This window comes from Oxyura jamaicensis, chromosome 4, assembly GCF_011077185.1.
Source record: "Oxyura jamaicensis isolate SHBP4307 breed ruddy duck chromosome 4, BPBGC_Ojam_1.0, whole genome shotgun sequence".
NCBI classification, from domain to species: Eukaryota; Metazoa; Chordata; class Aves; order Anseriformes; family Anatidae; genus Oxyura; species Oxyura jamaicensis.
In genome coordinates this window covers 90,201,014-90,228,798 of record NC_048896.1, presented here as the reverse complement: position 1 = coordinate 90,228,798, position 27,785 = coordinate 90,201,014, and the positions used below count along the sequence as shown (strand labels likewise).

Below are 27,785 nucleotides of genomic sequence, written 5' to 3'. Positions count from 1 at the left end.
GCACCCGTTGGATGCCAGCGATGTGCCACTAACCCAGGTGCATTTTTACGCTGCCTGTGGCAGGGTGCATGCGATTCGTGTTGAAAATAAAAGGTCCCTAGCAACTGCAGGGGGAGGGCTGAAAGCCTTCGCGCACCCGAGGCGTGGGGATTACGGAGCCAAACAAAAGCAATTAAAATTTCATGATTTCGGTGGCAGATCTCTCGGTTCCCCTCGGCTTCCCAACAGAAGGAGGCTGAAAACGTTGCGTAGAAAAACGAGAAACAAAGGGGGGAGAGAGAGCGGGGAGCCAGCCCCAGACGCTGCTGTCCTCTGCCGGCACGAAGTGCCCCCGCACTTGGCTGTGAGGGCGAAATAAACACACACACCACACACGCGCGCGTTTTTACCGCTTTATTACCTCCTAAAAGAGGAGAAATAGGCATTAAAGGGAAGAAACGAGCACTAAAACGGAGAGTAAACCCAAACCGAACGACCTCCCTCAGGCGGCGGCGGAGCGCTCTCCGTCAAGGGCGGAGAACTCCCCTCAGGGCCGCAGAGCGCAGGCCCCGCCGCCGGCCGCCTCCGCCCGCCCCTCGGCCGCGGTGCGGGGCCCATTGGCTGCGCTCCGCCACGTGCCGGCGCCGCCGCTGCCCCCGCCGGGGCCGTTACCTGCGGCGGGGCCGCGCCGCCCGCCCCGATGCGGAGGCAGGGCGCCCGGGCCGAGCCCAGCGCAGGTGGGTAGGGGCAGCGAGGCGGGTATAGAGGAGCGGGGAGGCGGGAGGGGGATTTTTTGGGGGGAGAAATAGAGGGGGTTTGAGAGGGGATAGGGGCGCTGCGTCGCTTGGAGGGGGGGTTATTACCTCAGGGAGGGGGTCTTTTCCCTCAGAAGGGGGCTTTTTCTCTCAGAGAGCGAGGCTTATTGCCTCAAAGAGCGGGCTTTTTCCATCAGAGAGGGGTTTATTCCCCCAGAAGGGGGTCTTTTTCCCTCAGAGAAGGGCCATTTCCCTCAGAAGGGGGGCTTTTTCCTTCAGAGAGGGGGGCTTTTCCCTCAGAGGGCTGCTTTCCCCTCACAGGCGCTGCCGTCCTCCCCCGCGGTGCCCGCCGAGGCGTGAAGGCTCCGATCTCTCTGCGGTGTTTTTTTTTTTTTTTTAAATTAGAATTTTATTTTTTATTTTTATTTTGGAGGGTGGGGTCGCTACCACCACGCCAGGTGCGGGGCCCTGCCCGGGTGGTCAGGGCAGGGCGAAGAGAGGCCTCGCAGAGCGCCGTGCCGCCGCCCCCTTCCCTCCCCTTCCCTGCCCTGCCCCTATTTCAGCCCCTTCCCTGCCCGTCTCATCCCCTTCCCTGCCCCTATTTAAAGCTGGCCCCACGGCAGCCCTGGCTCCGGAGAGCTGGCCCCGGGGAAGGCGCGGAGATGCAGGTATTCCCCGGCTTCACACCGTCTCGGGCCTCTTCCCAGCGCCAGGAATGCGGCTGGGGCTGTTTGGAGTCATTCTGCCGAAATAAAACGCATAGGCTTCTGCTTGCCTGTGGCTTGCCATAGTGTTTTTGCGGGCGATTTTCATTTTTTCTCTGCGCTGGAGCGATCGGGAGGCAAACCAGCAATTATTTCTGGCGTCGCTGCCAAAACCTTCCCGTCTTCTTCAGCGCTGCTCAGGGAGAGGAGTTCTCGTGCTGAGTTGATTTGTTTCTTTCTATTTTGGTAGATAAGATCGAAATATAAGGGTGATGGAGGAGAGTTGTTTATTTTACGTCTCTCTTTAGGTATGGAAATTAATGGGAAATGCTCAGAAAATCGGTGAGGGTGAATGGCTTTCCAACAGCAGGCTTTGCCATAACTCGGAGAATACAGATACATATTTATTTTTGTCCTGAAGACAGCTTTTCGAGGTTAATGCTTCTGTGTGGATATGTTTACGTGTCTAAAGTGGATGTGGATTTTTAAACCCAGCTTACGGTGGGGCGGTTCAGATGCAGCGCCTGGCTTAGACGCGCGCGCCGGTTCCCCGCAGACCATGTGTTACACCGTTTTCCTGCAGCAAGGTTGCTATCTCCCTTCCAGCTCAAGCGCCAGGAAACCTTGAGCTGTCTGCCGACCCCTCTGCTGAGGCAGCAAACTCAGGGAATTTCACGGAAAGGTCAAAATGCAGCTGAGGAGTTAGAGCGTGTGAGAATGGTTTGGTGCTTTGGCCGCTTCCTTTGGGTTGGTGAGGAACAGGCTTACCTGGGCTGTGGTTTCCTGGAGCTGCTGGGGATATAACCTCTGTCCTTCCGTGGAGCGCGATTAAATGAGCCAAATGGTTGACAGACAGTTAGGGGCAGGATGTAGGAAAAGAGAGTGTGGTAGCAGCAACTTCCCTTCAGCGAGGAGAACGGGGAAATGTTTAATTTTGTTTGCTTTATGGGTATCTGGAGATGAGAGATGTGGAAAGGGCTGTTACATGCTAAGGTTGCTGCAGAGCTCTGGTATTTGATGTGAAGGTTGTTTTGCTTGAGGAAGAGATCCTGGAAAACTTCAGAAGGTCTTGAGCTTTGATCAAGGCGAAGTTATTGAACAAGACTCAACCAATACTTCTTATTTGTCATGGAGTAATTTTCACGTTACAAGCGAGACTGGACAAAACTTGATCAAACACGACAGCTTAAAGCACCTGCAACGGGTGCATCCGACGCCTTGAAACCTCAGCGCTTGTTCAGATGAAGGACCCGATGACAGAGACATCTCCCCTGCTGCAGGCAACTCTCGTGAGGTTGTTCATGAATTATTAAGGACTTTCTTAAAACATGTTGCCTTCCCATAGGACTAAGGGAAAATTATTCCTCTGCTGCCCAGGAGTCCTGTGCTCCTAGTCCATCCATATTTATGACCACTTCTTCCTGTGTGCTGACATTCTCCTTTTGTTTGTTTTGTTTGTTTTCCTCTTTGGTGTTTGCGTGTGCTTGGTGTGTCTCAGGACAAAATCGCAACCTGTTGTGTGAAGCTAAAAAAGTTGAGAGCAGCTCATCATTCCCTGCTTGCTCTGCAGCCTGTTAAGTCCTGAAGGTTTGACTTCAGACGTTGGCCACTAAAATTGATTCTAGCAACGTTTTTTGCTATATTGCAATTAATTTTAAGCCTTTTCTTCACAGGACATGCCTGGCGTGGACTCCTCTGCTTGTATAGCCTCAAGTGTGAGTTTTGCCATGATCTCTTAGGGTGTTAGATGATACTGTGGTAAAAATGCTGCTGTACCATTAACATTGCTCCATAATTACTAGTTGTTCGGTGCTATTCTGCTGCATAATTCAATTGTAATATGAAACATCTTGGCCGTGGAAGTCTGCTGGCATGTTTCCTTAGCCCAGTAAAGATTAATGCTATGCCCCGTCTTTTCTGACCGTTTCTTCTAGGGATGATTTATTCTCCAAGCTTCCCATGTAAGGGGAAAGATCTCGTTTGTTTTGGCTTCCTCACAGGGGCTCAGAAATACCTTCCACTGTGCGAGATGAACTTGCCCGGCTAGGGGTGGGTGCCGTGACGATGTGCCGTGCTCTCTTCCTCCCCTCCGGGCTGCTGAGCTCGCCCGCAAAGCACCGACTGGTGCTCGCACAGAGGCAGGGTTTGTGGTTCGGAGAGGAGAACGTGTGGCAGAAAGGAGCGTGCGAGGTGCGCCTGGGAGGGGTGGCTGCGTGCTGGCTGGGGACGCTTCGCTTCGCTCTTCGTGCACGTTCCGCTGCTTCGGCTCGAGTTCAGAGGAGGTCCTGACCTCAGGTTCTGAACATCCTGTGCAGACAGGCTACCGTTTTCTTGCACTGGTAACCTATACAATGAAAAACTGGCATTTGCTGGCTTCATTTTTTTTTTTTTTTTAATTTTGTTTAAATTAAAAAAGGGAGGAGGAGGCTCAAAGATTTCTTTCTTGCGAAGGAAACTTACCTTTTTAATACCATGCTGTTCACAACAGCAGTTCTTTGACTCACCTGTCAGTTCCTGCTTGGCTGGAACGCTGTTCTTTTGTGTAGCTCGTTTGAAAGTCAGAAAATTTCCAAATTCAGACAGTTTTCTTCTGTCACAGAGCACCGGTTGCCTTCGTAGGCGTTGCAAGGACATCTTGTTGATAATTCTTGTCTTTGTGTTGGAGATACTTGCTGTCGCTCACTTCGGAGTACCTGCAAAAGGTTTCACAGCGAGGCTTAGAAAAGTTTGGAGAGCTTGACTAGAGGAGATGGTGCCAAGGCAGGAGTGAAACTGTGAGGGTGCTCCCTGTTTTGAACGTCTTTGCCCATAATGTTATTTTAGCAGAAGCTGTTAATATCCAGAAAGCTTCCTGGGAATGCTGCTGGAAGGAAGCATTCCTTCAGGAGGTGTTAGCCTCTGTAATTGTGTCAGTAATTGAACCGGATTTGAGCTAGAACAAATTTTTGCGTGTTGAGGTCTGGCTGACCCGAGGTTGCAAATCATAGCCTAACTATGCATATCCTTCCTAGAGGAAAAGACTGGGCAAATAGACCCGATAACTTAAGGTTATTAATGACTTCATGAGCTAGTTGTGGCTGATGTTGCAAAGAGGATGTAGGAATCTGCCATTAAACAATTAGAAGAAAATGGAAGGGGAGAAAAATGATGTTGCCTCTGCATTGCTCTTGTTGGTTTTCCTGGCTTCAGGCAAAAGAAAAACTCCTGCCTGTGAACCTGTCTGTGGCAGAGCCTGCTAACTGCCCTGAACTTTTCCTTGACTCCTCCTTTAGCTTTTTTTGCCAATTCTGTCCACACGTGTAGGATGCATTACTGCATTCTGGTGTTCCGAGAAGACAGATCTTCTCCAAATGAATTGGAGACTGCACAGAGTGCATTGTTTTTTACTTTTTATTGTCTGATTACAAAGCCTTACCAGTCAAGGTTCATTTGGTAAGACACATTATACAGTAATGTAATCAATGTCTGTTGTAGGTGCTTATAACCGTTTTACAGGCTAAACTTCTCTTTGCCATCAAGGAAGTATTGTTTCTACTGACTTTATTAAATGAGCTGCAACAACGGACTCTACTGCTCATCAGAAGAGGCATGTCTGTCAAATACTCATTCTTTGTATCATTTGGTAGTAATATGTACTAAGCTGATAATATTTAAGTAAGGTTTATCAAATGTCCAAGTATGTTAAAGTACCCTTGTTACCGTGGGGTTTATGTAGTGGAAACAGAAGAAATGTTTGATAGAAGTCTCCAATTTCATACCTTTAGTTCCATTTCCCCCCCCTCCTGGTAAGAAATTGCAAAAGCTCTTAGATTACTCTCTTTTTATTTACGACCCTTTCTGCTAAGAAGTGGTAAGGTGATGATCAAAGGATTATTTGAAGATAAACATCCCATAGTTAGTCCATTGCTACAGATTGTAACCCAGCAGTCTTTCATGCTGCTGCAAGTCCCTGATAAGTCTGCCTCAGATCTTTAATATCTCAGGAATTTTTCCTCATGCTTCTGGTTTTAAGGGATTATTGTCATGTGCTGCTGGAAAAAAAGTCTTAAGGAAGATATTCAAAACTTTAATGTGTTACAGAAAGAGATTTCCCAGTCGGAAACAGTTCCTTCAGAACAAATTGTCTGTTTCTTTTCATTTCCCACTCTTTCCTGTGTATTCTGTTACTCCGGACAAGTGGGCCCATTCAGATAAAAGGATTTTTACTTCCATTGTGTAGGTTTGAGACCCAGTTTCAGCATCTGGGCAACTTTTCAATTGGCCTTTAAAACCTGTTTTTGAGATTTGGCTTAAAAATTTGGATTCATTTATGCAGCTGCCATTGGAAAGAAAGGCAGTCCTTCGCCAGGGTGCAGTTTCTTGAGTTTCTCGTGCTGCAGAACGCTCGTAAGTTGTTCCAGGTTGGCTGGTTACGAACAAACTCTTGTAAGTCACAAGAGAGTGTATTTCCAAACTGGTTTTATATTTAAGAAAAACTGAGTGTTTTGTGTGGATAAAAATAGCTCTACTTTATTGCAATTGTAAGGTAGGAGTGTGACTTGGCTTCAACTCTTTTATTCTTTGCATCATCTTTTTTGTCCCTGAATATCGTTGGGGGGGGGCTTCATCTACTGCTGAGTAAAAGAGAAAATTGTTTATAATGATTTCTTTTCAACAGAACAGGGCTTATTTGCAAAATTTCTTTCATAATGGGTTATTCTTTCCAATCAAGAGATTGTGACGTTTGGAAGCATAGGAAGGCTCTGAAGGAGTCATGGCTTGATGCAGAAGACCTGGGAGGGAGGGCACATTGAGCATAAGTGATGGGGTCTCATAGCAGAGGGAGCCTGGGTGAGCCGTGACGTTCACCAGCTTGTTTGGAAACCTGTGTAAATAACCCATGGGTGTCAAAACCTCTGGTCGAAATAGCTGACGGTGACCTTGCTTGGACATTTTCAAGAGCAAGCAGAAGCCGTGAGGGGCAGGAGATGCTCTGGGGGACATGGCTCCCCACTCCTGCACTGCCCACTACCTCCCCAGAGGAGTTGGGGTGGGATCCGCGTGCAGCCTGGGGCAAAAGGAAGGGAAACAGAGATGAGGAAGGGAGGAAGTCTGGGAAAGGGAAGAGAAAGGTGTAACTCATGGGTTAATTGTTTTTCCCCCCCTCAGTGCTTGAGTTTGTGGTTAGAAGTTGCATTAATTAGAAATAAATTCAGCTAAGTAGAAATTCCCCAAGTCAAGTTTGTTTTGCCTACTACAGTGAGCTCAGCAGGTTTGGAGGATGTGGGATGGAACCGTGAGAGCTTTCCAAGTTTTCCAAAATCTGTATAACTTCATTTTTTTTAAAATGTATCTATTGACTTTTTTTTAATCTTCTATTTTTTTTTTTAATTTCTTAGGTGTTGTTTTCAGCAGTGAGGCTCTGCTTAACAGATGGCTCTTAAACATTTTGTACTTCTCAAAAAAAGAAAAAGGCAAGCCACAGACTACTAGCCAGTTAGTAATTTTCCCTTTTTTTTTTTTCCTGATCTTATATAAATCTTCTTTGATTTCTTGGTTTTAGTACTGCAGAAGCAAACAAAATTTATCCCAACTATAAATTTTACTGAAGTAACTTTCCTTTTGTTACTTAACGTTCTATTTGCTTATCGCTCTTCGTTAAGGCTTTCAAGATGATTATAGTGTCTCAGCTATTTGGTCAGTAACGAAGACAGACCAAATGTGTGATCTGTTCCATGGGCACAACCCTGGCAAGCAGTCACAGAGGTTAGTGGTGTAGTTGTCGCATCATTTTTGTCATCAAATCTGTTTTCCTCAAATCTGTCCCAGGAAACAATCTGTAAGTGATTAAAGTTTCCTTAAAAGTACTCTTCTAACGCTTTGCATGAATTTTTGGAGTATGACTGTGTTTAAAAAAGCAAAACACAATTCCAACAACTAGCCTTGGAACAGGGCATGCAGAATTCATCAGTGATAACATGTGCAGCATCTCAGTGAAGAGTATGTTGCTAGAGTTTCTTCTGTGCGCAAACACCTCTTCCTTTTACATCTCACCTTTGTTTTCTGAAACATAAATGCTGCTTAAAACCAAGTAAGTTTCATTTTATCATTTACTGTTTTTGAAAGTGTGTTTCTAAAGTAATTTGTGTGTATCTGATTTAAAGAAGGGGACGTGAAATGAGCAGGTGCTTCTGGGGTGTTTAGTGTTAGTTTTACCACCTGATTTACTGCCTGTACAAGCCCTATTGCTCTTGACTAGTGATTACTTTATATAGGGTGTGTCTTTCTTCAGTTGCCCTGGACTTTATACTGCAACTTTCCCGTCTTCTTACATGAACTTCAAAAGCTGTGCACCAAGACCTTGAGATGGACTCATAAAGCTTGCTCTTTCTACTCCTGGTAGTACTGGGAGAGAGAATATTGATTTGTATGTTCAACTCCTGCAAGCTTCAGGTATAGTTAATGTTGAGCTCTACAGCTGTAAAACAGAAGATATCTCTTGTCCTTCTGCCTAGGGCAGCTTCCTCATGGACTCAATGATCCTTGTGGGTCCCTTCCAACTCGGGATATCCCGTGTGCAGTTGCACGCTGCTGATATCTGTCCACGTGCAGGTGCTTGCTGAAGTTGGATGGATAAATTCCCGCACGAATGGAGCTACTGCCTAACAGTAAGAATGTGGCTTCAGTCCCTGCCTACACAGAGATTATTTTGGAATAATAACTGCTAACATGAAATGCTGAGCTCAGTCGTGGAGGCTGTTAATGGGACCCTCAGCATGTGGGGAGACGGGAGTGTCCTTGCATTGGACAGGTGAGGGAGGTAAGTGGAAACTGCATCCACTGTGTGGGGTTACAGGTTAACAAGAGGATGGTTAGGGATGTAAGTGTGCCTCCTGCACTTGTTTGCAGGCTGCTCTGGTTCTGTCTCTGTGCCTTGTAACACAGCTGGTAGTGCTTGAACAACAGTGCTGAGAGTCCTTCCCTTTGTCCTCGGGAATATCCAGGTGCTTGACATAACCAAATGCAATTGTTCAGGGTGTGGCAGTGGTTGTGTGCCACTGCGACTCGACACACGCTGTTTTTTGTTGCTTAGCATTCCCACATAAAAAGACTTTAAGTCCCAAAGACTTAAATTAATTGCTTCTGAAATATTCTAAGTGTGGAAATCTTGTCTACTTAAGAATAACAATGAGACAAAAGTGAATTATGGTGAAAAGAATAACACCACAAAAAGCTTTGGAGTGTGTTCCTACTGATGGACAATTTAGCTTTCACAGCAGCTTTACAGGGATCACTTAAGTTCAGTAGATGAAAAGCAAATTTAAGTCCCTCGAGTCTTCACTAATTACACCACAATGGGTAGCTATGGGAATGTCAATGCAAAATGTGATTGTAAGGCAGCATTACTACTGAGACATCCTTTGTAAGCAAATTGAGACACTTAAGGCTCTCAAAGCAAATGTAGCACTGTCCCTTTCTGAAGGGGCGCAGTGGTGTTTAAATGCAAACAGCAACATCTGAATGTATGTGATGTGCTACAGGCGTAGCTGCTTGGCAGTGCTTGCTTTCTTAACTGGTTTTCTCTGTAAACTTGAAGCCCTTTTTTTTTTTTTTTAAAGCTTATGAAGACTGTGGGAGAGGTGTCTTCTCAGGTGTTTGTTACTATTGCCTTGTTTTTTTCAGCACTTTTATGCTGTTCCAGTTAGTTGAAGGTGCTTGTTCATAGAATCATACAAAGGTTTGGGTTGGAAGGGACCTTAAAGCCTATCCACTTCTAACCCCTTGCCATGGGCAGGGACACCTTCCACCAGTCCAGGCTGCCCAAAGCCCCATCCAGCCTGGCCTTGAGCACCTCCAGGGATGGGGCATCCACAGCTCCTTTGGGAAACCTGTTCCTGTGTCTTATTCCCCTTACAGTGAAGAATTTCTTCCTAATGTCTATTCTAAATCTATCCTGTTTCAGCTTAAGACCATTCCCCCTTGTCCTATCATCCACCACAACCCCCCAGTCCTTCTCTGCAGGGCTGCTCTCCATGAGTTCTTCTCCCAGTCTGGGATTGCCCCCACCCAGGTGCAGCACCTTGCCCTTGGACTTGTTGAGCCTCATTTGGTTCACGTGGGCCCACTTCTCCAGCCTGTCCACATCTCTTTGGATGGCACCTCTTCCTTCTGTGGTATCAACTCAGCTTGGTGCCCTCTGCAGACGTGCTGCGGGTGCCCTCAGTCCCATTATCTTCATGGATGAAGATACTGAAAAGCACGGGTTCCAGGACAGACCCCTGAGGGACACCGCTCATCACCAACCTCTACCTGGACATGGAACCATCAACCAGCACTTTCTGCGTGTGGCCATCGAGCCAATTTCTCATCCACAGGATGGTCCACCCTTCAAATACATATCTTTCCAATTTAGAGGTTAGGTTGTTGTGTGGGACTGTGCCAAAGGCCTTACAGAAGTCCAAGTAGATGCCATCGGTCGGTCTTCCCTTGTCAACTGATGCGGTCCCTCCACCAGAGAAGGCCACCAGGCACAATTTGCCCATGGGGAAGCCTTGCCATATTGACTCAGTGCAGGATCAAACTCCAAACGATTTGTAAAAAACAACAACAAGAACAACAAAAACAAACAAACAAAACCGCTGTACTGGACATAGATATGTATATTTTTACTTCATCAGCAAAGGGATCATCTTAAGTAAACAGAACTGACAAAAGTCTGCCTGAAGTAGGCTGTTGCAAATGAAATGAAAACTGACATTATTTGTCATATAAACAGACTAAATAAAAGTACTGAGTATGCTAAATACTAAGAGTTGGACTCAAAGAGACTGTGCCGAGATGATTTATGAAATCCTCTACGTTTAATAAGCTCGCTTTCTTCTTGCACATCCAAAATGAGTGAGGCGAACTGGAATTTGTTTTGCTCAGAGGCAGGGAAGACTGATAGTACCTGTTCATTGCAGCCTTGCATTCCTCACTCATCCCCTTCTGTCTTCACGGCTTTCCACCTCTTCGGTTCCTTCTCTTTCTGATCTCTGCAGCCTTCCCATTTCTTTGTTTTGAAAGGCTTCATGAAATGTGCATCTCTTGTAGGAGCTCTGTATGCAGTGCTGTAGTAGGAGGTTCTTGTCCGTGGAAATTCTTGAAAGCTGACTGCTTGCAGACTGCTTTTTGACGATTTATGATGTAGAGGAGATTGGCCGCGGCGTCCTATGCTGCAGGAGCAGGTTGTTACATTAGGCAATATCAGATTTTATATACATTGGATGGGTTTTCACAAGCATTGCTTTCAAATTGCAATGAAACCTGGGTCCTAGGGTAAGAAAGACTGATCTGCAAACAAATAAAAATCTGCTTTGAACAAAGCAAAGGCAGCAAGGCTTTCATCCTACCCTTGTATTTCAAGCCATAAAACTTTATGGATTTGATTCAAACTGCTGGATAACGTGTGCTTAATCTGGAGCATATTCCTTCATAAATTCTGCCGGTACTAGGGCCAGAACTCCCTGCATCAGTTGATGTGTTGTTGCAATACTTTCTTCGCAGCAGGGTCCTCCCATACCTAGTCTGGCAGTGGTTCTTTTGTGCAGAATGCTCTGCTCTGGGTTCCTATGGACTCTGACCAGATCTCCTCTTTATATTGCTTATCCAAGAGATAATTAGTACATTATTCTGTAGTGCAAATTGCTGAAGCTTGTTACCTGTTTTTTAATCAACCTTTTTTCTTTTTCAAAGAAAGGCTCCCATTTTTATACTTTGCCCCCGCTTTGTCTGTGGAAACACCAGATGGAATTATTGTTTTATTGTACGTGCTGCACCGGGTGATCACGTCTGTGCCGTAAAGCCATCCGTATCAGGGAGCGATCTGCTTCCCTCTTGTCAAACAGCGCCGAGTGCCCCTTGCTCGCGCTGCTCCGAGCCAGTCTCCGCGGTGACCTGGCTCCGTGTGCGTGGAGCAATCCTGGACTTTGCACGTGTTCTGCAAGCCTTTGCTCATGCTCTCCTCCCACTCTGCAGCAGGCGCTGATCGCCGTGTGCCTCCTGCACCGTGTGGGACCATCCTGGCCGTGAGCCGGTGCTGCTCCCAGTGCGTGCTGGCAATGAGATGGGCGTGTGATAGCTGGTCTCCAGGACATGTGGGTATAAAGCTACTGGGTCCATGATGGTGAGGGGTGCTTAGCTGCGGTGTCTGCATAGCGTGGGAAGGATCTTTGGAATATAAGGTGATCGGGCAGCTCCTGTTGGGGGTAGTGTTGGACGTCTCAAGGCAGAGCAGGTCAGCTCAGTAATCCATCCTGGCTTGGGGCTATGATCCTTGCAGCAAATTTTCCTGATGCTCACTAAGTCTCTACCCAAGTGCGCTTTGCTGAGAGCAAAATGGGCTTGTAGGTGCCTGGTGGTGTCAACACCCATTTTACCTCCTCGTTGCTGATATTTTTCAGTTGTGTAGATGCAGGCAGAAGAGACAAGATGTTGCTTGGAGAAAATGAGCTTGTGCGGCTTGATCGATTCCCTGTGACCTGCAGCCTTCTGTCCTTGTAGGTGGTGTGAGAGCTGGAATTGATTTCCAGCTTAACTGCTAGCGTTCTGGGGGGACTTTGGCCATTGCTTAACCCTTGGGTTTTGGTTTTCCTTGTTCCAAGGCAAGCATGATGATACCGACGTGCTTGTTCAGTGCTTTCAGACCTACTGGAGTGTTGTTTTGAGTAAGGTATTGCTTACAAAGGTCTGCAAATGCTTGCGACAGGTCAGAGAGTCTGTGGCATTGAGAAATACAGCTAGGTGGGTATTTTGAGGTTCTTAGGCAGCTTGGTTATTTCAATATTATTACATTAGAGGTAAGTGGTGAAATTTTCTGCTGGCAAAAAAACAAAGCTTCTTTTTAAGCAGTTTTGTGGTATGTGACTGCTTGCAGGTGGCTCTAGAGAGCATCACCTAACTGTTGTCTGCTCTTCAAAGGATGGAAGGTGCTGACATTGATCTCTGTCCTGCTACTACCGTTTGTGGCTTTTGACCTGCTGTGGTGAATCTTGGATTTGTTACTGAGAAACAATGTGTGGTGGTGTAAAGAGGAAGCCTTTGTGTCATCTGCTGAACTAGATTTTAGTGGGCTGGATTGGAGGACTGGAGGGGACCTGTCCATCTCACCAGTTCCTTCATCTTTGTGTCTGAGAACATCGGTTGACGGTTTGAATACACAGTGGTTCAGAGTGGCAGTGCAGGCTAATCTAAACAGGCAGTATCCCCACAGAAAGTAAAATGAGGTGGGGCAGAAAAGAGAGAATTGGGAATTGCCTCTAGATAAAAGCCTTCTCTTAGACCTGCCTTTTTTTTCCAATAAAAAAAAAAACACTTCCCTGTGACAGAGTTCTTGGCAAGAGAGCAGGAGTGTGAATGTCCTTGCAGTGGAGAGCAGGGAGCCTTAAGCGCCGAGATCAAAGGCACTGAGTAGGGCTGAGCTCTGCTGCGGAGGATCAAGCTGTCCTGTGGATGGCTGATCAAAGGGAGCTGCTTCAGGAGGTCAGAGAGGCCCTAAAGCCCTTGCCTGTGTCCTTTCTCTGTTCGGTGCAAAGACAGCAAACTTGTCTACATAGACTGCATAGCATTTCTGGCTTTGCTCCCATCTTAGATTAATGGCAGCAGCCTATGAGAAGTTGGTGTGCCAGCCTGCGCTTTTCTTTCCAAAATCAGAATTGGAGCATGCCGATAGAAACTCGTGGGAGCTCACAAACTGCCTCCTGCAGAACGGTGAGGTTGCTTCTCGTTAGCTACTGATGAGTGACTTGCCCATCTGTGCGGGAGTGCTGTGCACCCCTGCTGGGCTTGTGGTGTTCTGGGGGGAGCTGCTGCTGGGCACAGAAACTGCTGCTATGCTGGCAGCCTCCTAGCCCTGCTGCCCTCCAGGCAGAGTTTTCTGCGTGTCCCTTCTGGTGCTTGCTGCTGAAGTTGTTGACCGTGTTACTGGTGCTTCTGAAGAGGTCAGACTAATGATCAGGGAGATATTGTTGGACTGGAGGGCTGGGCAGTCACCAGCCACGGCATGGCTAGCTGGCTGAGGGCAGGGATTGTCCTGCTCTGATCTGTGCTGGGGCAGCCTCACCTTGAGCATTGGGCGCGGTTTTGGGTGCCACAGTATAACAAGGACATAAAACTATTAGTGCCCAAAGGAGGGCTATGAAGATGAGGAAGGGTCTAAGAGGCAAGACACACGAGGAACAGCTGGGTCCCTTGGTTTGTTCGGCCCAGAGCAGAGCAGGCTGAGGAGAGGCCTCATGGTGGCCTGCAGCTCCCTTACGAGGGGAGCGGAGGGGCAGGCGCTGAGCTCTGCTCGCTGGGGACAGCGACAGGACCCGAGGGAATGGCATGGAGCTGGGACAGGGGAGGGTCAGGATGGGGGTTAGGGAGAGGTTCTGCACCCAGAGGGTGGTCGGGCATTGGGACAGGCTGCCCAGGGCAGTGGTCAGGGCACCGAGCTGCTGGAGTTCAAGAAATTTCTGGACTATGCTGTCAGACGCATGGCCTGATTGCTGGGTGGTCCTGTGTGGAGCCAGGAGTTGGATTTGACAGTCTTAGTGGATCCTTTCCAACTCAGGATATTCTGTGATCCTAGGTTCAATTTAACCTTGGGAAATTGATTGGAGCTGTGGGCTCCAGTTCTGGGGATGGGATTGTGCTCACAGGTTTTGTGTGCTGGGTGCACGCAGGGTATCACAGTACTTGGACATCTTGATTCAGGCATCCAAAATACCCTAAGCATACCACATAGATTTTTCTGTCTGGATTGTAATGAATGCTCAAACAAAATGCTGTTTGACTGAGATCAAACAAGTGTCTGACAAGAGTTGCAGTTATTAGACTTATACACAGAAACATTTACATATTTTTAGAACCATTTCCTGGCACTGCATCCAAAATGAGTATGTTCCTGATCATAAGGATGTCAGGAATGATTCAGTATTCCTGACATGATAGTCACAGAAAGAAAGAATCACAGTCTTTGCTGGAAAACGGAGCAAGCTGAGTCATTTGGACATTTGAGTGTCCTTTGAACTTCTTCTCTATTCAGAAAAAGTCGTGATAAAACCTTTTTTTTTTACTTTTTTTTTTTTTTTTCAGCAATGCTGAGTGACAATAACTCTGTAAAGCTGAAAAGTGATCGTTTGCCTCCTGTGCAATGGTGGAAGGTAGTTGCACATGAAGATGAGAAGACCAATCTGGTTTTTAAAAGGTACTCCCAAGTAAGTGTCATTGCAATGGTAATATAGAGGGAGTTGCTCTCCCCCTAGCTTGAGCTGTTACAAAAAGGATGCAAAAATCAAGGTATGGGATTACCACAGGACCTGAATGGAGGGTTAGGCTTTTGTTGGGGTGCCTAAAACACTTGGAGGAGCCTCAGCTATCTCGTAGTATTACACGTTTTCACTAGCTGTTGTGAGATCCCAGTATTTTGCTCACAAGTGTTCCAGTCTTTTTTGGATCCAAATAAGTAACAACGTTAAGTCCTTTGTAAGGTCTGTTAATTGGGGAAAATGAATGGCAGTGAGGTTTAGTGGGTTTATTTATTTGTACAAGCTTTCTGTGCTTCTCTACCTAAAATCTCAGGAACCGCTATTTATATATATATATATATATATATATATATATATAAAACAGTTAAACATGCAGTCCTCAGGCAACCATAGGAAATAATTAATTTAAAATGAAAATCAATGATAAGGCTTAAACTATATACCTGAGTGACAACCGCAATCTAACCAAATAATGATGTAATTTTTGCAAATCGGTTTGGATATCGCGTGAGTCAACACTGGAGATCAATGGTGAGATTCCTTAGTAATGAGCAATGAGTAGATCAAAAATACAAATAACCCTTTAAAACGGAGTTAAATAACCTATAGCCCCAAAACGTGCAGAAGAAAAAAGAATTAAATTAGGTTTCTTAGCATAAAGCCGAGTATTTAAATTCTGTGGTCTGACCTGCCAGAGAGCTGAAATTTTGTTTGTAAGTGGTGGTTCTTATCTGAAAACCTTGCAGTTTGAGGTTAGTTTTTTATTTAACAAACAAAGCACAAAAGCACATAACTTGCATGAAAATGCATATTTCAAAATAGCGTTTCCTGTATAGTAGGAAAAGTCACTTGATGGTTTCTTTATATGATCAGAGGTGTTTGGATCCATGAGAGATGCATTTAAGATATATGATGCAGGTATAGAAATATGTAAAATCAGTATGCAATGGTTTTCTTATCAAAGCATCTATATATTTTCATACTTCCCTGCAAGTAGCTCTAAAGAGTTAGGAAAGGCTTGGAGGAAACAAAACCATCAGTTATCTTGGTTTGTTTGAATCAAATATTCACCTGAAATTCAACTGTCTCAAAATTGTTTAAAAATACTATTTAGGAGTTTGTGGATTGCTTGGAAAAAAAAAAATATGTTTTTTTTTCCTCTTCTCCTAACCACTACATAAACTTGTTTGTTTCTAGACTTCTCGTACTGTTCGTGGTTGGAGGGTGCTTCCTTTATATCCTCAAGTTACACTTTTACCCTGAAGAATGTGACAGAACAAAAACACCGTATGTGGACCTCGATCGTGTAAGGGTTGGTATTTTTTGGTATTTTCTACTTGGTTAAGACAAAAACGTTTTATTAGTCCTCAGTGTGAGTGTTATAAGGGTTTATAACAAAGGACTTGAATGCTGAGATCATTCTGTGAGGGGAAAATAGATTTTGTTCGTGTTTTATTCATGGTGTAGAATTTTTTGTTGTTGTTGTTTGTCTGTTTTCTGCTTCCTGTGGAAGTGCAAAAGGAAACCAGATTTTTAGGGGTAAAATGATCCAACTGTGTGACTCTGAAGATTAATGTATGAAATGGCCACGCCTTCCTAGCATGGTTACTGCGTGCGACCAAGCTTCAGAAAAGCGGAGAGCAGCGAGCCTGTCGGGTTGTTCCAGTCCCCTGGGAACTGGGTCAGCAACAAAGGCACCTGCAGCTGGGCTCCCCCTGGGGGCACTTTGAGCCCAGCCGAGGCCACAGCTCCTCAGCACTGGGCCCACCTGGCATGGTGCCTCAGCAGGAGCAGAGGTGTTGCCTGACTGCCACCAGGCGAGTGCTGCCCAGAAGGGACAGCCCCAAGGGAGACTAATGTCACGCCAGCTTTCAGCTGACGCTCAGCTTCAGGGAGCCGTCTCCTCTGCTCCTTGCTTGTTACCTTTTTGTGGTGTCGGTGCAAAGCTCATGATCAGGAAATTAATGCAAATGGAAAGTGACGCTTTTTTAAAATCAGACCCAACACATTTAACCAAAAGGTTGTATTTACCTAAGCCAGTTCCCTGGTCTGCTTTACCTTGTAGCTGCACAGATGTATATGGAATCACAAGTCTAACGTGCAGGAGGGTGCAGCTCCTTATTTGTGTGTTTACTTATTAATTTAAGGTGGCACATACTTGTGCTGCAGTTTTGCGTTTTGTCTTTTAAGCTTTTGTAACAGAAGCCAAGAAAGCTTTCTTAGAGTTCTTGCTGACACTTCCCTGCCTTTGCTACTTAACCTGCTTGTTCTTCACAAGGCAGTACTTACCTTGGCTTAGAATTATGTTTGTCTTTGAATATTTTACCCCTCAGACACGATTCACATGAGCAGAAGCGCTGATTTAATATCTCAGCATCATTGTATGTACCTCCTTCCTTCCCCACCTTCTTCAGTAGGCTTTTTACAGGTTCACCTTGGGAACCTCTTTGCCTTTCCTTTGCATTTCATTTGACTTCTTTTCTCAGTAACACATTCTTGCTTCCAAACAACTACCATCTTAATCCAAGCAAACATAAAGACTGTGTGGATGTGTATTTATTGCCTTCCCTCAATTCCTTTTGTTTGTGTTAGATGTGGGATGAGGAAATGGTAGTGCTTTTTGTCTAGCAAGGTAGTAGCTGTTTGTAAACTGTTTGGGAGCAGTGGTCTTCTGACTGGCCTTAGCTTTCACTGGTAGGCTGCACATCTGTCAGCCTTCAAAATGAGGCTCTCCCAAAGATGCACTTGGTGAAATGCAGCCTGAAGCTGCTCAGTTGTACTTAGCCCAAGAAGAAGTTTGGTGTTAATGCCCAGATTTGCAGAGCCTTTTGTGGCAGAGGTAGTTTTGTAGATTCATCTTTTTCTTAAAAAAAATAAGACATACACAAATTGCTTCCCATGCCACCCTTTGTGCACCCAGATACGCACTTCCCTTTCTGTACCAGTACAAAAGGGGAACTGCGGTAGCACTAGATTTGAATCTTTTTCTGACCTGTGTGTTTGCCTAATGTAGGTTATTTTTGTTTGTTTTGATTGAAGTGGAGGAAAGATAAGCAGAATTACATCAGGGAAGAGGATATGCAAAAGGATTATTTTAAGTGACTAAAAGTAATATCTTTGCTATTTCTCTTCTTCCTTGCTTCTGATACCAGTTTGCCCCTATGGATTTCTGAAAAATGTGTATGATTAACTCTTTTTAATGAGACAGATCAATTTTTGTGGTTTATCTTACAGCTTAATATTTTTTATGGAGTTTGTTACCACAACCTTTAATTTTAGTGACGTCTTTGAAAGAAGACTTAAAACTCCCCTACTCCCCATCCCCCTTGAATTCTTTGAGTCGTGGTTTAGTCATTAGCGATACCGTTAGCAATGCTTCTGGAAGAAGTGTTGCTTTATTTTGATTAGTAAGCGATTCCAACCTGCCGTTTGACAGAACTTCTAACCAGCTGGTATGTATCTGGTAAAAACCTACGACAGGCAGAATTCGGGTCATGCAGTTGAGCAGTGGAGTAGAATTCCTCTTGCTGTCTCACTGCTGAATTAGATGGGTGAAGGTAATTTTACATTTATTTTTTCTTTGTAAGTTACAGTACAGACATTCTCCAACAGCTTTTAGGGCGGATCTTTCTTGAAAAAAGGTAGCATTTTCACTTCCCTCTTTTCGAAAGAAAATCAGTCTAGTTAAAAAAAAAAACAAACACCCTCCTATGCAGATTTAAATAATTGAATGTTTCTCCATCCACTTGCAGTTTTTTACCTTGTGCTACTTTAAAATGTTTTGTATTTTCATGTTTAAATTTTCTTTACAAAACCCTGTGTTTGCTTAACTGCTGGTTGTCACCTGGCGGGTTGCTTGAAGAGGGCTTTTTCTGTTCCTGAAGCTAGCTTTCCTAACTGAAATCGTGTTTGTTTTCTTTTAGAGAGCACAACAATATGCCAGTGCTGTGTTGCAGGAACAGTGCCGACCTTCTTATGTGAAAAAAGAAATGGGAAAGTTATTTGCGGAGAAATACAGCATGGACATATCTCCCTTTGTAGGAAAAAATATAGACGAAGATGAAGCTTTATTTAAATACGGACCTCCCTTTGGATTTCACAGGTTCTTTGATAAGCTTAAAAATCTCATCAAACTCTTACCTGATCATGATCTGCCAGAAGATTTGAAGTCAAAACACTGTAAACGTTGCGTTGTTGTTGGCAGTGGTGGAATTCTTTATGGATCAGAGCTAGGTCACTTACTGAATCAGTTCGATATTGTTATAAGGTATGTATTTGCTATTTCAGGCTTCAAACTACTCCAGCTTTACTTTATGAACCAATGTTTTTTGAGTGGAAAATATCTCCAACTTTTATGCAATACATCAGACTATTTCTGAAAGTGCTTTTTCGAAGTTTACTTGTGAATTGATAGAATTCAAAGCCTTAAGAGCAGAGTAACATCGTGTTAACGAGGCAGGAATTCAGTGTAATTACTTGTGGACTTCAGATACCAAAAAGCATAGGCACAACTGAAGAAGAAACCAATGAGATTTTAGAGAAATAAGCAGTAGTGTTTCTATTTATTCACGTATTTAAGCTTTCTGAGATAGAAATGAGTCCTAAAGACTATCTTGTTCCCCTTGTTTGTTTGGGAAGCTTATTTGATTTTTTTAACAGCTGTTTTAAGCACAATAAAAATGCATTAGTGTTTCAGTATACAGCTTGCTTACACACTGCAGAGCATGCTGCTTATCTTTCCTTATGTTTACAGGAACAGTGCATGGTTTCTATGATTACCTGTATTTGCTAAAGTCCAGAATATGGTCTGTATTTGTGCTTTCTGAATATTACTGTTGGAGCTGTTCTTTGTATTCTGAATCACGTGAAATCATAAATCTGTAATACAAGCACTTTCATAAGTAGCTTTGTAAAGCAAGTCTTCTGCTAACAAAGGGAGGAATTGATATGGCAAGTCAATACCCCTTATATAAAGGTGAACAAATCTTGACATGGAGAGGGGCAGAGAACTTGCGATAGCTGTCCTTTGAAATCAGGGCTGGCAGCTTGAAAGTGGCTTTCCTGTTGATACAGAAAACGTTGTGAGGTTTCTCCTGTTCTGCAGAACTGATGGAGCTGGATGACACTGTGCTTGTAAGCAGCGTGCTAGCTTCTGATTTATTTATTTTTTTTTGAGAGCTGGAATGATGCAAACCCACAGGATGTGTTACTTTGCCCTATGTGTTTGTGAAGGGATAATTTGTGTGCCTTTGCTGTGTATAATACTCGTGTGTGTGTGTAAACAAAAGAATGCAGGAAACTGCCTGTGTGTTTTCTTTCCCTTCTGTTAAGATTCTGAGTTGGCACAAGGCAGTGAATGTGAAATTCTGCAATGCTCTTTTAAGTTGCTTTTCTATTCAAGTTCTTCATTTTGAAGTTTTGTACTTTTGCCAGCTAACCCAGAAATAGAACTGGCTTCTCCTCAAAGATAGGGGATGGATGAGTGTGAGAGGTGAGGAACATGGAGATACTGAGAAAACACTGTACTCTGCTCTGTTAAAAATAAAAATCCGAGGGCCAAATACAAGTTCTTTGCTTAGTGTCTGATGTTTTAATGAGGTTGCGCACTGTTTATTAAATACAGTTTCTCTCAACTTTTTTTGTTAGGTTAAATGATGCGCCAGTCCAAGGATACACAGATCACGTTGGTAACAAAACGACTATACGGATGACTTACCCAGAAGGAGCCCCGCTTTCTGAACACGAGTATCCTCCTGCTAGCTTATTTGTGGCTGTGTTGTTTAAAAGTGTTGATTTCAATTGGCTACAAGCAATGGTAAAAAATGAAACCTTGGTATGTAAAGTGGCAGTGGCATGTACCTATGATTTTGCCGTTCAGTTTTTGTTGTCTAATGCATAAGAAGTTGACTGATGCCCTATTTCCTGGTTTATTATACTGGGGATCTTTATGTATCTTTTTTTTTAAAGCTATGTCTCCTAGTTACAGTTAGTAACAGCACTCCGGGTTAAGCCACATGCTGACAGTAACAGTTTTTTCCACTGATACTGGTAGATTTCAGACACTAAGCTACGTGACATATTGAGTGTTTAATAAAGTAGAACTAATTTCACATTAGGTTTCAGTGACTTGTTTGAATCTGCAGAGCCTGAAATAGCAATGAGATTTCTGGCTGTTAGTCCCACATTTTTAACCACTGCACTCCGTGCTCCTTCAGTGGTATACTTGCAGGTAATGTATAACTGAAGAACTGCAGTTGTTAGTTCACATATGTCTATGGTCTTCCAGAATTAAGAAATTACTCATTTCTCACTGAATATTTACAGAAGTGCAGAGATTCCTAAGGAACTGATAGAAGAGCTCTGTTTCCAAACTCTTTAAACTGGTGCTTTTTGCCTCTTTCAGTTTGTAGGCAGGTAGTTCTCTTGAAAACCCCTAGCTAGGATTTTCTGTCCACAGATTGGAAACAACTGCTCTACATTTTTGAGATAGGTTGAGAAGAAAGTCTGACAAACTTCTTAACAATATGATGCATAACAGTTTAAGTACTCCAAGTTCCCTTTTTAATTCTGTGATTTATTATTATTTCTTATGACATGAAAGCATATGGAAGGCCTGTTTAATATTGACCATGATTATCTACTACTATACTTTGGTCCAGGGATATTGCCTTGTTTTGAATAACCAGGGTATGTTTTGTATAGAGGAGATATTCCTGAGTGCAAAATTAAGAGCTGCTGCTGTCTAATGACTTTTTACCAGGGACAAGACAATGTTGATCTGTCCTGTTAGTCCTGCAGGAGCGTGGTAATTTTGCCAACCAGCAGCTTTCTAACTTAAGTTGAATCCTTCTCTTGTTGTACAAGCTGTCTGGCTATTTCATGTTTGGAAGGTTTGTTTTTTAAGAATGACTAGTACGACGACACCTTTTTGAAATTTTTTTTTGGGGGGGGGATCAAAAGCATGGTTGCTTTTTGGCATCTACGACATCCTCTGTCAATGAGTTCAAGTATATGTTTTATGAAAAAGGTACCGTTTGTTGAGTTGCATGTCTTAGGAGCAGAACTGGGGTGATATGCATCAATATTATGTAACTACACAACTGAAGAGGAGAGAAAAAAACCCCACCAGTCTATCCCCGTACCTGGTCATCTCGTCTGTGGTCCCAGTCTTCTTGTCCTGCTGTTAAGCTTGGCGTGCTGATCTTTTCCCAAACACTTTCCTTCTTACTGTTCACGTACTGTAGGTGACTAAACGTGATGTTTGTGCTGTAAAGGAGCATAAAGAAATGAGTTGATGCAGAGCAACTTAAATTAATCAGAATTTAAGACCATACTGCCATGTCTCTGCTCTGTCCCCAGCAGTATCTGTCCATTCCCACCTATTGCCTTGTTGTGGTGTTTTTGCTGTTACAGAGAGCCAGTTTTGGGAACTCCTCCGAACTGCTCTGGAAGCTGAATGTTTTTACTTATTGTTCCAAATATGAGGCTTTCAGTTGGATCAGCTTCCTGTGCAGGCACTGGTACTTTACTGAAGCATTCAGAGCACAGGTAGAAAGATGGGACCACAGCAAAATACATTTTTAACCAACTACAGTTTAAACTGCTGTGGAGTTGCACCTTGGAGCAGGAAAAAGGCTGTTTATAAAACACAGACCTATGTCGCAGCCATGTCAGTTTTATCGTATGTGTAGTGTTACGCGAAGAGATTTGTAAAACAAGCCTGATCGAGGTGTGTGTGGTTTTTTTCATTCGTATGCATCTAATTGACTGCACATGGCACGAGATCAGAGACTAGTTTGCTGAGTCTAGTGTAAATCCTCTTCTGAAGTGGTACATTTATCACTAGGTGGATGTTGTCAAACAACAGCTGTTCACTTCAAAGCCGGAACAATTGTTTCAAGTCCAGCGCTCACTTCAGAATGACCTGGTTAATGTTTGTGGAAAACTGATTCCCTTTCCCATTTCTTCAAATACTGTTGCTGCTCGGTTGTGCTGGGGAGGGTCCAGAGAACCTGAGGGAGCTGGTGGATATGTTGACTGATTCAACACCAAGTTCAGTCAAATATTCAGAATAAGCAAACTTTCCTACTGCTACGCTCTGCAATTCCAAATACTCTGAAGGTTTTTCCTCTTCTAGGCCAATCGCTCGAACAGTATGCTGGTATTTCTGAACGAAATCAGCTCTAAGCTGTTTCCTGAGTTTCTCAGTATCATTGGTGAATTCTGTAACTCATGCACCGTGTCTGCTGTATACTTCATAGTGTCAGAGTTTGTTTGGTTAACTAGTTTTTTGTTTTTTTTTTTCTTTCTCTTAGTCTCTGTGGATACGACTTTTCTTTTGGAAGGAGGTTGCTAAGAAAATTCCTTTTACATCAAAACAGTTTCGGATTCTGAATCCAGTCATCGTTAAAGAGACAGCTCTGGACATTTTACAGTTCCCCAAACCTCGATCAATATTCTGGGGTTGGGATAAGGTAAGAACTTTCATTTTAGGAGAGAAACTGTATAAAAGAATAAAATAAGCTGAAAAAAGGTTTGTGTGGTTCTTCCAGTGTAGTTCTTCTGTGGGATGTCATCTGGTCTGAAGTAATGGGAAATTAACTGTCTCTCAGAAGACTTGCATTTTCTCTAGTTGTGTAAAGTCGGATTAGGATTTCAGTTCACCTTTTTCAGCACCTGTGCACGCTGACATGAGGCGGCCTGCTTTACAGAGCATCCGGATTGCAGCAAGGCACAAATTCACTCCAGTAGGGTGTTCACTCACACTTTGGTGTAAAAAATTCAGAACAGATTTCTGATTGACTGGTGTGTTAAGAGCAGCCCTGTTAAGTCAATCCAGAGATCACCTACAGACAGATCTGTCTCCAGCAGTGGGAAAAGCATGAGAAGCATAAAGCAGGCTTCCCTCTGGCAGGTACTTCTGGCTGTGGGAATTGCTGCGTGTGCCCTAGTGCTCAGCAGCACTGCAGTGAGCTACTGCTGTATCCTCACGCCGTGTCCTGAGCTTTAGCAGTGATGAATTGCCCCATTTAATTAAGCACTGCATTTTTGTTAAATATCAACTGTTTGACAAATTGGGCATCGGTAGCTCTCTTGAGCTGTGAGAAGTACTGAACAGCAATAGCTGTTCCACTTTGTGGGAAGGCTGGTAATGGTAACGTACTGCACAAATGTTTTGAAGGATTTTCACATCTTGGGATGTTTGTTTATATAAATAATGTAATATACGAAGCTATTTATCTTCTACGTGTATCGGAGTATACTCACATTCAAAGGCTGTTCAGTGAAAAGTGGTTTCCTCAAGAATACTGCCGGAGTGCCTGTTGTCCAAGACTGAAGCAAGCACGTATTGAGCAATGCCAAGTTGTAACTGCCTGTCAGTTGTTTGAGTGTTTGGAGCAAGAGCTTACTTGCAGTTAAATGTACCTAGTAAAAGGGTGTCTTGCCTTCAGTTCTCAGAACAAAAATATAGCATCGAAAGCCAAAATTACTGCTAAAGGCAAATGCTCAAGTTGGATTGATATTTGGCCCTGAAATGTTTAGTTTCACTTGATCTTTACTTGATTTTTAATTTTACCTGATCATTTTAATTGATATTAATTTTTAAGTGAGGAGAGGGACTAGTCAAATGTATTATATACTGTGAAGTGTTATAAAACCGGCAAAGGAGAATATGTGAAGCCATTTGAACTCAAAAAAATTTTTTTCCTCCCTGCTTTTTAGAATGTACCCACAATTGGGGTCATGGCGGTTATTCTAGCCACACATTTATGTGACGAAGTGAGCATAGCAGGATTTGGATATGACCTCGATCAGCCCAGTACTCCTTTGCACTATTACAACAACCTCTGCATGGCTGCCATGAACAGACAAACTATGCACAATGTGACAGGCGAAACAAAATTACTGCAAAAACTGGTCAAAGAAAAAGTTGTTAAAGACCTCACTGGTGGGATACATTGTGAATTCTGCAGCAAAGACAGCTAGTGGTTGAAGTGCCCAGCAGTTGCATTTGATAAATCCCAGAAGCTTCGTTGGAACAACTTTTTCACTGTCTTCAGTAGCTCTTTAAAATGTGTATAAAATGGACTCGGAACCTCTGCTGCCTTTTTTAATGTCAAGTTCAATTTGTTGGACTTTTAAATTTATTTTGATGTTGAATTTTACTTTTGCACGTTATTGTGGATAGCTATGTAAATACAACGTGGAGTTCAAAGAGATCCATTTAAAATATTTAATGTTTTAAGTTGTGGAAGAAAAACAGTTTTTGTTTTCAGATATATATGGTACGCACAATGCTAGCCTGAGTTGTCTGACAGCATAGAGTAATTATTTTCCATTGAACTATGTCTCTGTGGATCCAGTTCCTGCTGTATGACTCCTTTTCAAAAGAAAAGAAAGGCGTGTGCTTCTCAAGTCTCTCACTTGCAACTTGCCCATTTTGTTTCTCCTTGAAATATAAATATTCTTTTGTTTTTGTGCTAACATTTCTTTTGGAAGGAGGAATGTGGGAGTGGGGGTGAAGGAAAAGGAACTGTTGTGGCAACAACTGTCTAGTGAGTACTCTAGCGTTCACGCTTCATGTTCAAATCATCGGTGCATTAATGTGTCAGGTTAGAATCCTGCTTTATCATGAGGCATGTTTGGATCCCAGGGCTTGTTACAGTGATTTAACCAGCAGGAGGCTTTCACCTGAACCTGGTCTTGGACACTTCCGTTCCTTCAGACCTAGAGAATTATTTCTAAATACTTGATTTGCACCAGACTTCAGTCACCCCGATTAAAGAAGTGGCTTTAATACTGTTTTTTTTTTGAGTGACTAGAAAATTGCTAGGTCCATAAAACACTGGTTTGTATAAACCTTCCATTTAGCAATAATAGAATCTATGACTAGGCTAAAACTTCTATTGATTTACTTCACAATCCTTTAGTAATTAATTACAGCTCTTGTAATCTTAATAGTTTACACTGATGATAACCTGTATGAACTCCAGTGTTGACTGTTTAATTGAATGGAGAGGCTGGACTGTTAGTTTTTCCAGATGAACTTGTAAGTCAGCAGCTAGCTGAGTGTGTGGAAGAAGAAAATCACAAAATCATGGTGAGAAAATAATATGACCTAGCAGCAAGCTAAATGTCTGTTAAAAAGCACCATGCTTTTCTAAAACAACAAACAAAGCAACCGATGTGAATATACGCTCTTGTGACTGGAAATCAGTGCGTTGCAAAGAAACTGGACCGTGCAGACCTGCGAGCAGGTGTAGTTCCTTTTGGTTCTGTTACTAGTGGAGTAGCAGGTGTGACGGTTTGCGCTGAGTAGTAGTGTTGTTACGCAATCCACTGGATGTGAAAAAAGCTTTTATGGGGGGATTGAAAGCTCGTTAGCAAATTGATCAAAGTTTGCCATCGAAACATTGTTATGGACTCTCCGCGCAGTGAACATTCCCACTGCTTTATTTTTGCTATGGGAACATACAAGCAGTATTGAGTTTAAAATATTCAAGCAACTAATGAGGGAAAGCAAGATCATGGTGGTTGCTGGTTTTTCAGAGATTTTCTCCACGGCGAGGAGATCTCATGAATGATAATAGACCACAGAAGCAGCAGACTGATTCTGGCCATTACGCTAAAAGGCAATAAAATGACATCAGATCGTAAAGCAGAATTCTGAAAGAAATTGTGGACCTCAACTTTCCTAAGTCCCATGTACCTGCGTGTCCTTGAAAGCCAGGTGTGGAGGATAAGCAAATATGGAAATCAGATTCTTGTCTCTGGCACTGTTTGTGTTTATAGCAATAATAGTAATCTAACTTCTCCTCAAAACACATTAATTTTTGTACTAGCAATAAATTTCTAGTTTGTTTTCCTGTAAGTATAATAATTATATTGTTTAATTTAAAATATTTCATGTGTGAAGAGTTTTATACAGATGGTCTTTTAGTTAATATATTGAAATGTGCTAATTATTTTCTCCTGGTATTTAAACTGGAAACAAAGTACCTTAATTTTATTTAGGTATTAATGAAATTATGGAAGAGTTCAGAACGTGTGCGGTGGGAGGATGTCTTGAATACACCAAAAGCATGCGTTTCGGAGCACTTGATCCCTCACCAGTTTTGCTTTATTCAGTAACTTGAAAAATAATCAGTTGATTAATGTAAATGCCAGTAGCTTTTTTGGAGATACGATGTATTTATTGTCAGATTCTCAAATGATGTCGATGTGGGGTTAGATTGTTTTCCCACCAGTTGTATGGCTCGTGATAAAATGTTTTTTGTTGTGGTGTATATGGCATTGAGTATTCCTGCACAGACTCAACCATATGTGAAATGGCAGCAAAGTTTGGGTTGCAAAAAGCAATAAACTGATGAAACCACTTTCTATTGATGTATTTGTCTCACAGTTTGTCGTTTGTTTGGCCTTGCTTATTAAGGTTCTTACATGTTCTACGGATCCAGCGTAAAGTTTCAGTGCAATCCCAGGCACTGAAGAAGATCCCAGGCTGGTTCTTCAGTCTGTCTCCTCTTTTATGCCTTTTTGATTCCTGTCATTGGAATTCCATCTCTGATGCCTGGAAGGAGGGAATCCATCTTAATCCATCTTAGCAATGACCATGCTGCATCCAGATTCTTGAAGTTAATGTGAATATTTCAGACCGGGTTTTAGCACTGGCCTTAAATTCAACGATGTGTCTCCTTCAGGAGGTGGAGACAGTTCTGTGTCTCCTGGTCTGTGCCTTGATCTTGCTCGAGGTGAGTTAACAAGAAAAGTTGTGTGTCTGTGCTGCTGTGTCGCAGAACTTAGGCTTTGCAAAGAGTGCATTGTCGCTTGTCCATATGCATTACTAGTGCTTGTTTAAAAACATCAACAACAAAGAATCTGGGAGCTGCGATACACCTGTTGTGTTGCACAACAGAATTGCTCTTGGTAACTGCCCTAGGAGGAATCACAGTTGTGTGTTTATCTGACCTGTGATGAGGCTGATTTTTTTTTTCCTGGTTCCTGTGCAGGGATTTGTGTGTGTGTGTGTGTTTTAAACACAGCTTCAACTTTCTCCTCCTTTCACTAGAGTGGCTGTG

General features: G+C 43.3%; 1 protein-coding gene across 10 annotated transcripts; it reads left to right on the top strand.

Moving 5' to 3' along the window:
* The first annotated feature begins 570 nt into the window (after positions 1-570).
* Positions 571-27,091, top strand: ST3GAL5 (ST3 beta-galactoside alpha-2,3-sialyltransferase 5). Of its 10 annotated transcripts, none has more exons than XM_035325269.1 (7): positions 571-716; positions 14,534-14,645; positions 15,904-16,018; positions 18,630-18,973; positions 20,353-20,539; positions 23,022-23,180; positions 24,430-27,091. In XM_035325269.1, exons 1-7 carry the CDS (start codon positions 680-682, stop codon positions 24,691-24,693), a joined length of 1,218 nt encoding a protein of 405 aa, XP_035181160.1. In that variant the 5' UTR covers positions 571-679; the 3' UTR covers positions 24,694-27,091. The 10 variants fall into 10 exon arrangements, with proteins under 10 accessions (XP_035181160.1, XP_035181161.1, XP_035181170.1 ...); XM_035325270.1 differs by having other exon boundaries at positions 572-716; positions 15,904-16,012; XM_035325279.1 differs by having other exon boundaries at positions 573-716; positions 14,534-14,655; positions 15,904-16,012.
* The last annotated feature ends 694 nt before the right edge of the window (positions 27,092-27,785 follow it).

What these genes read in the sequence shown, in the direction of transcription:
- ST3GAL5 (XM_035325269.1), top strand. Translation starts at nt 680, where the DNA reads ATGCGGAGGCAGGGCGCCCGGGCCGAGCCCAGCGCAG. An exon ending in TGGTAAAAAATGAAACCTTG is followed by an intron (nt 20,540 to 23,021) that starts GTATGTAAAGTG and finishes TCTTTCTCTTAG; the next exon opens with TCTCTGTGGATACGACTTTT. An exon ending in TATTCTGGGGTTGGGATAAG is followed by an intron (nt 23,181 to 24,429) that starts GTAAGAACTTTC and finishes CCTGCTTTTTAG; the next exon opens with AATGTACCCACAATTGGGGT.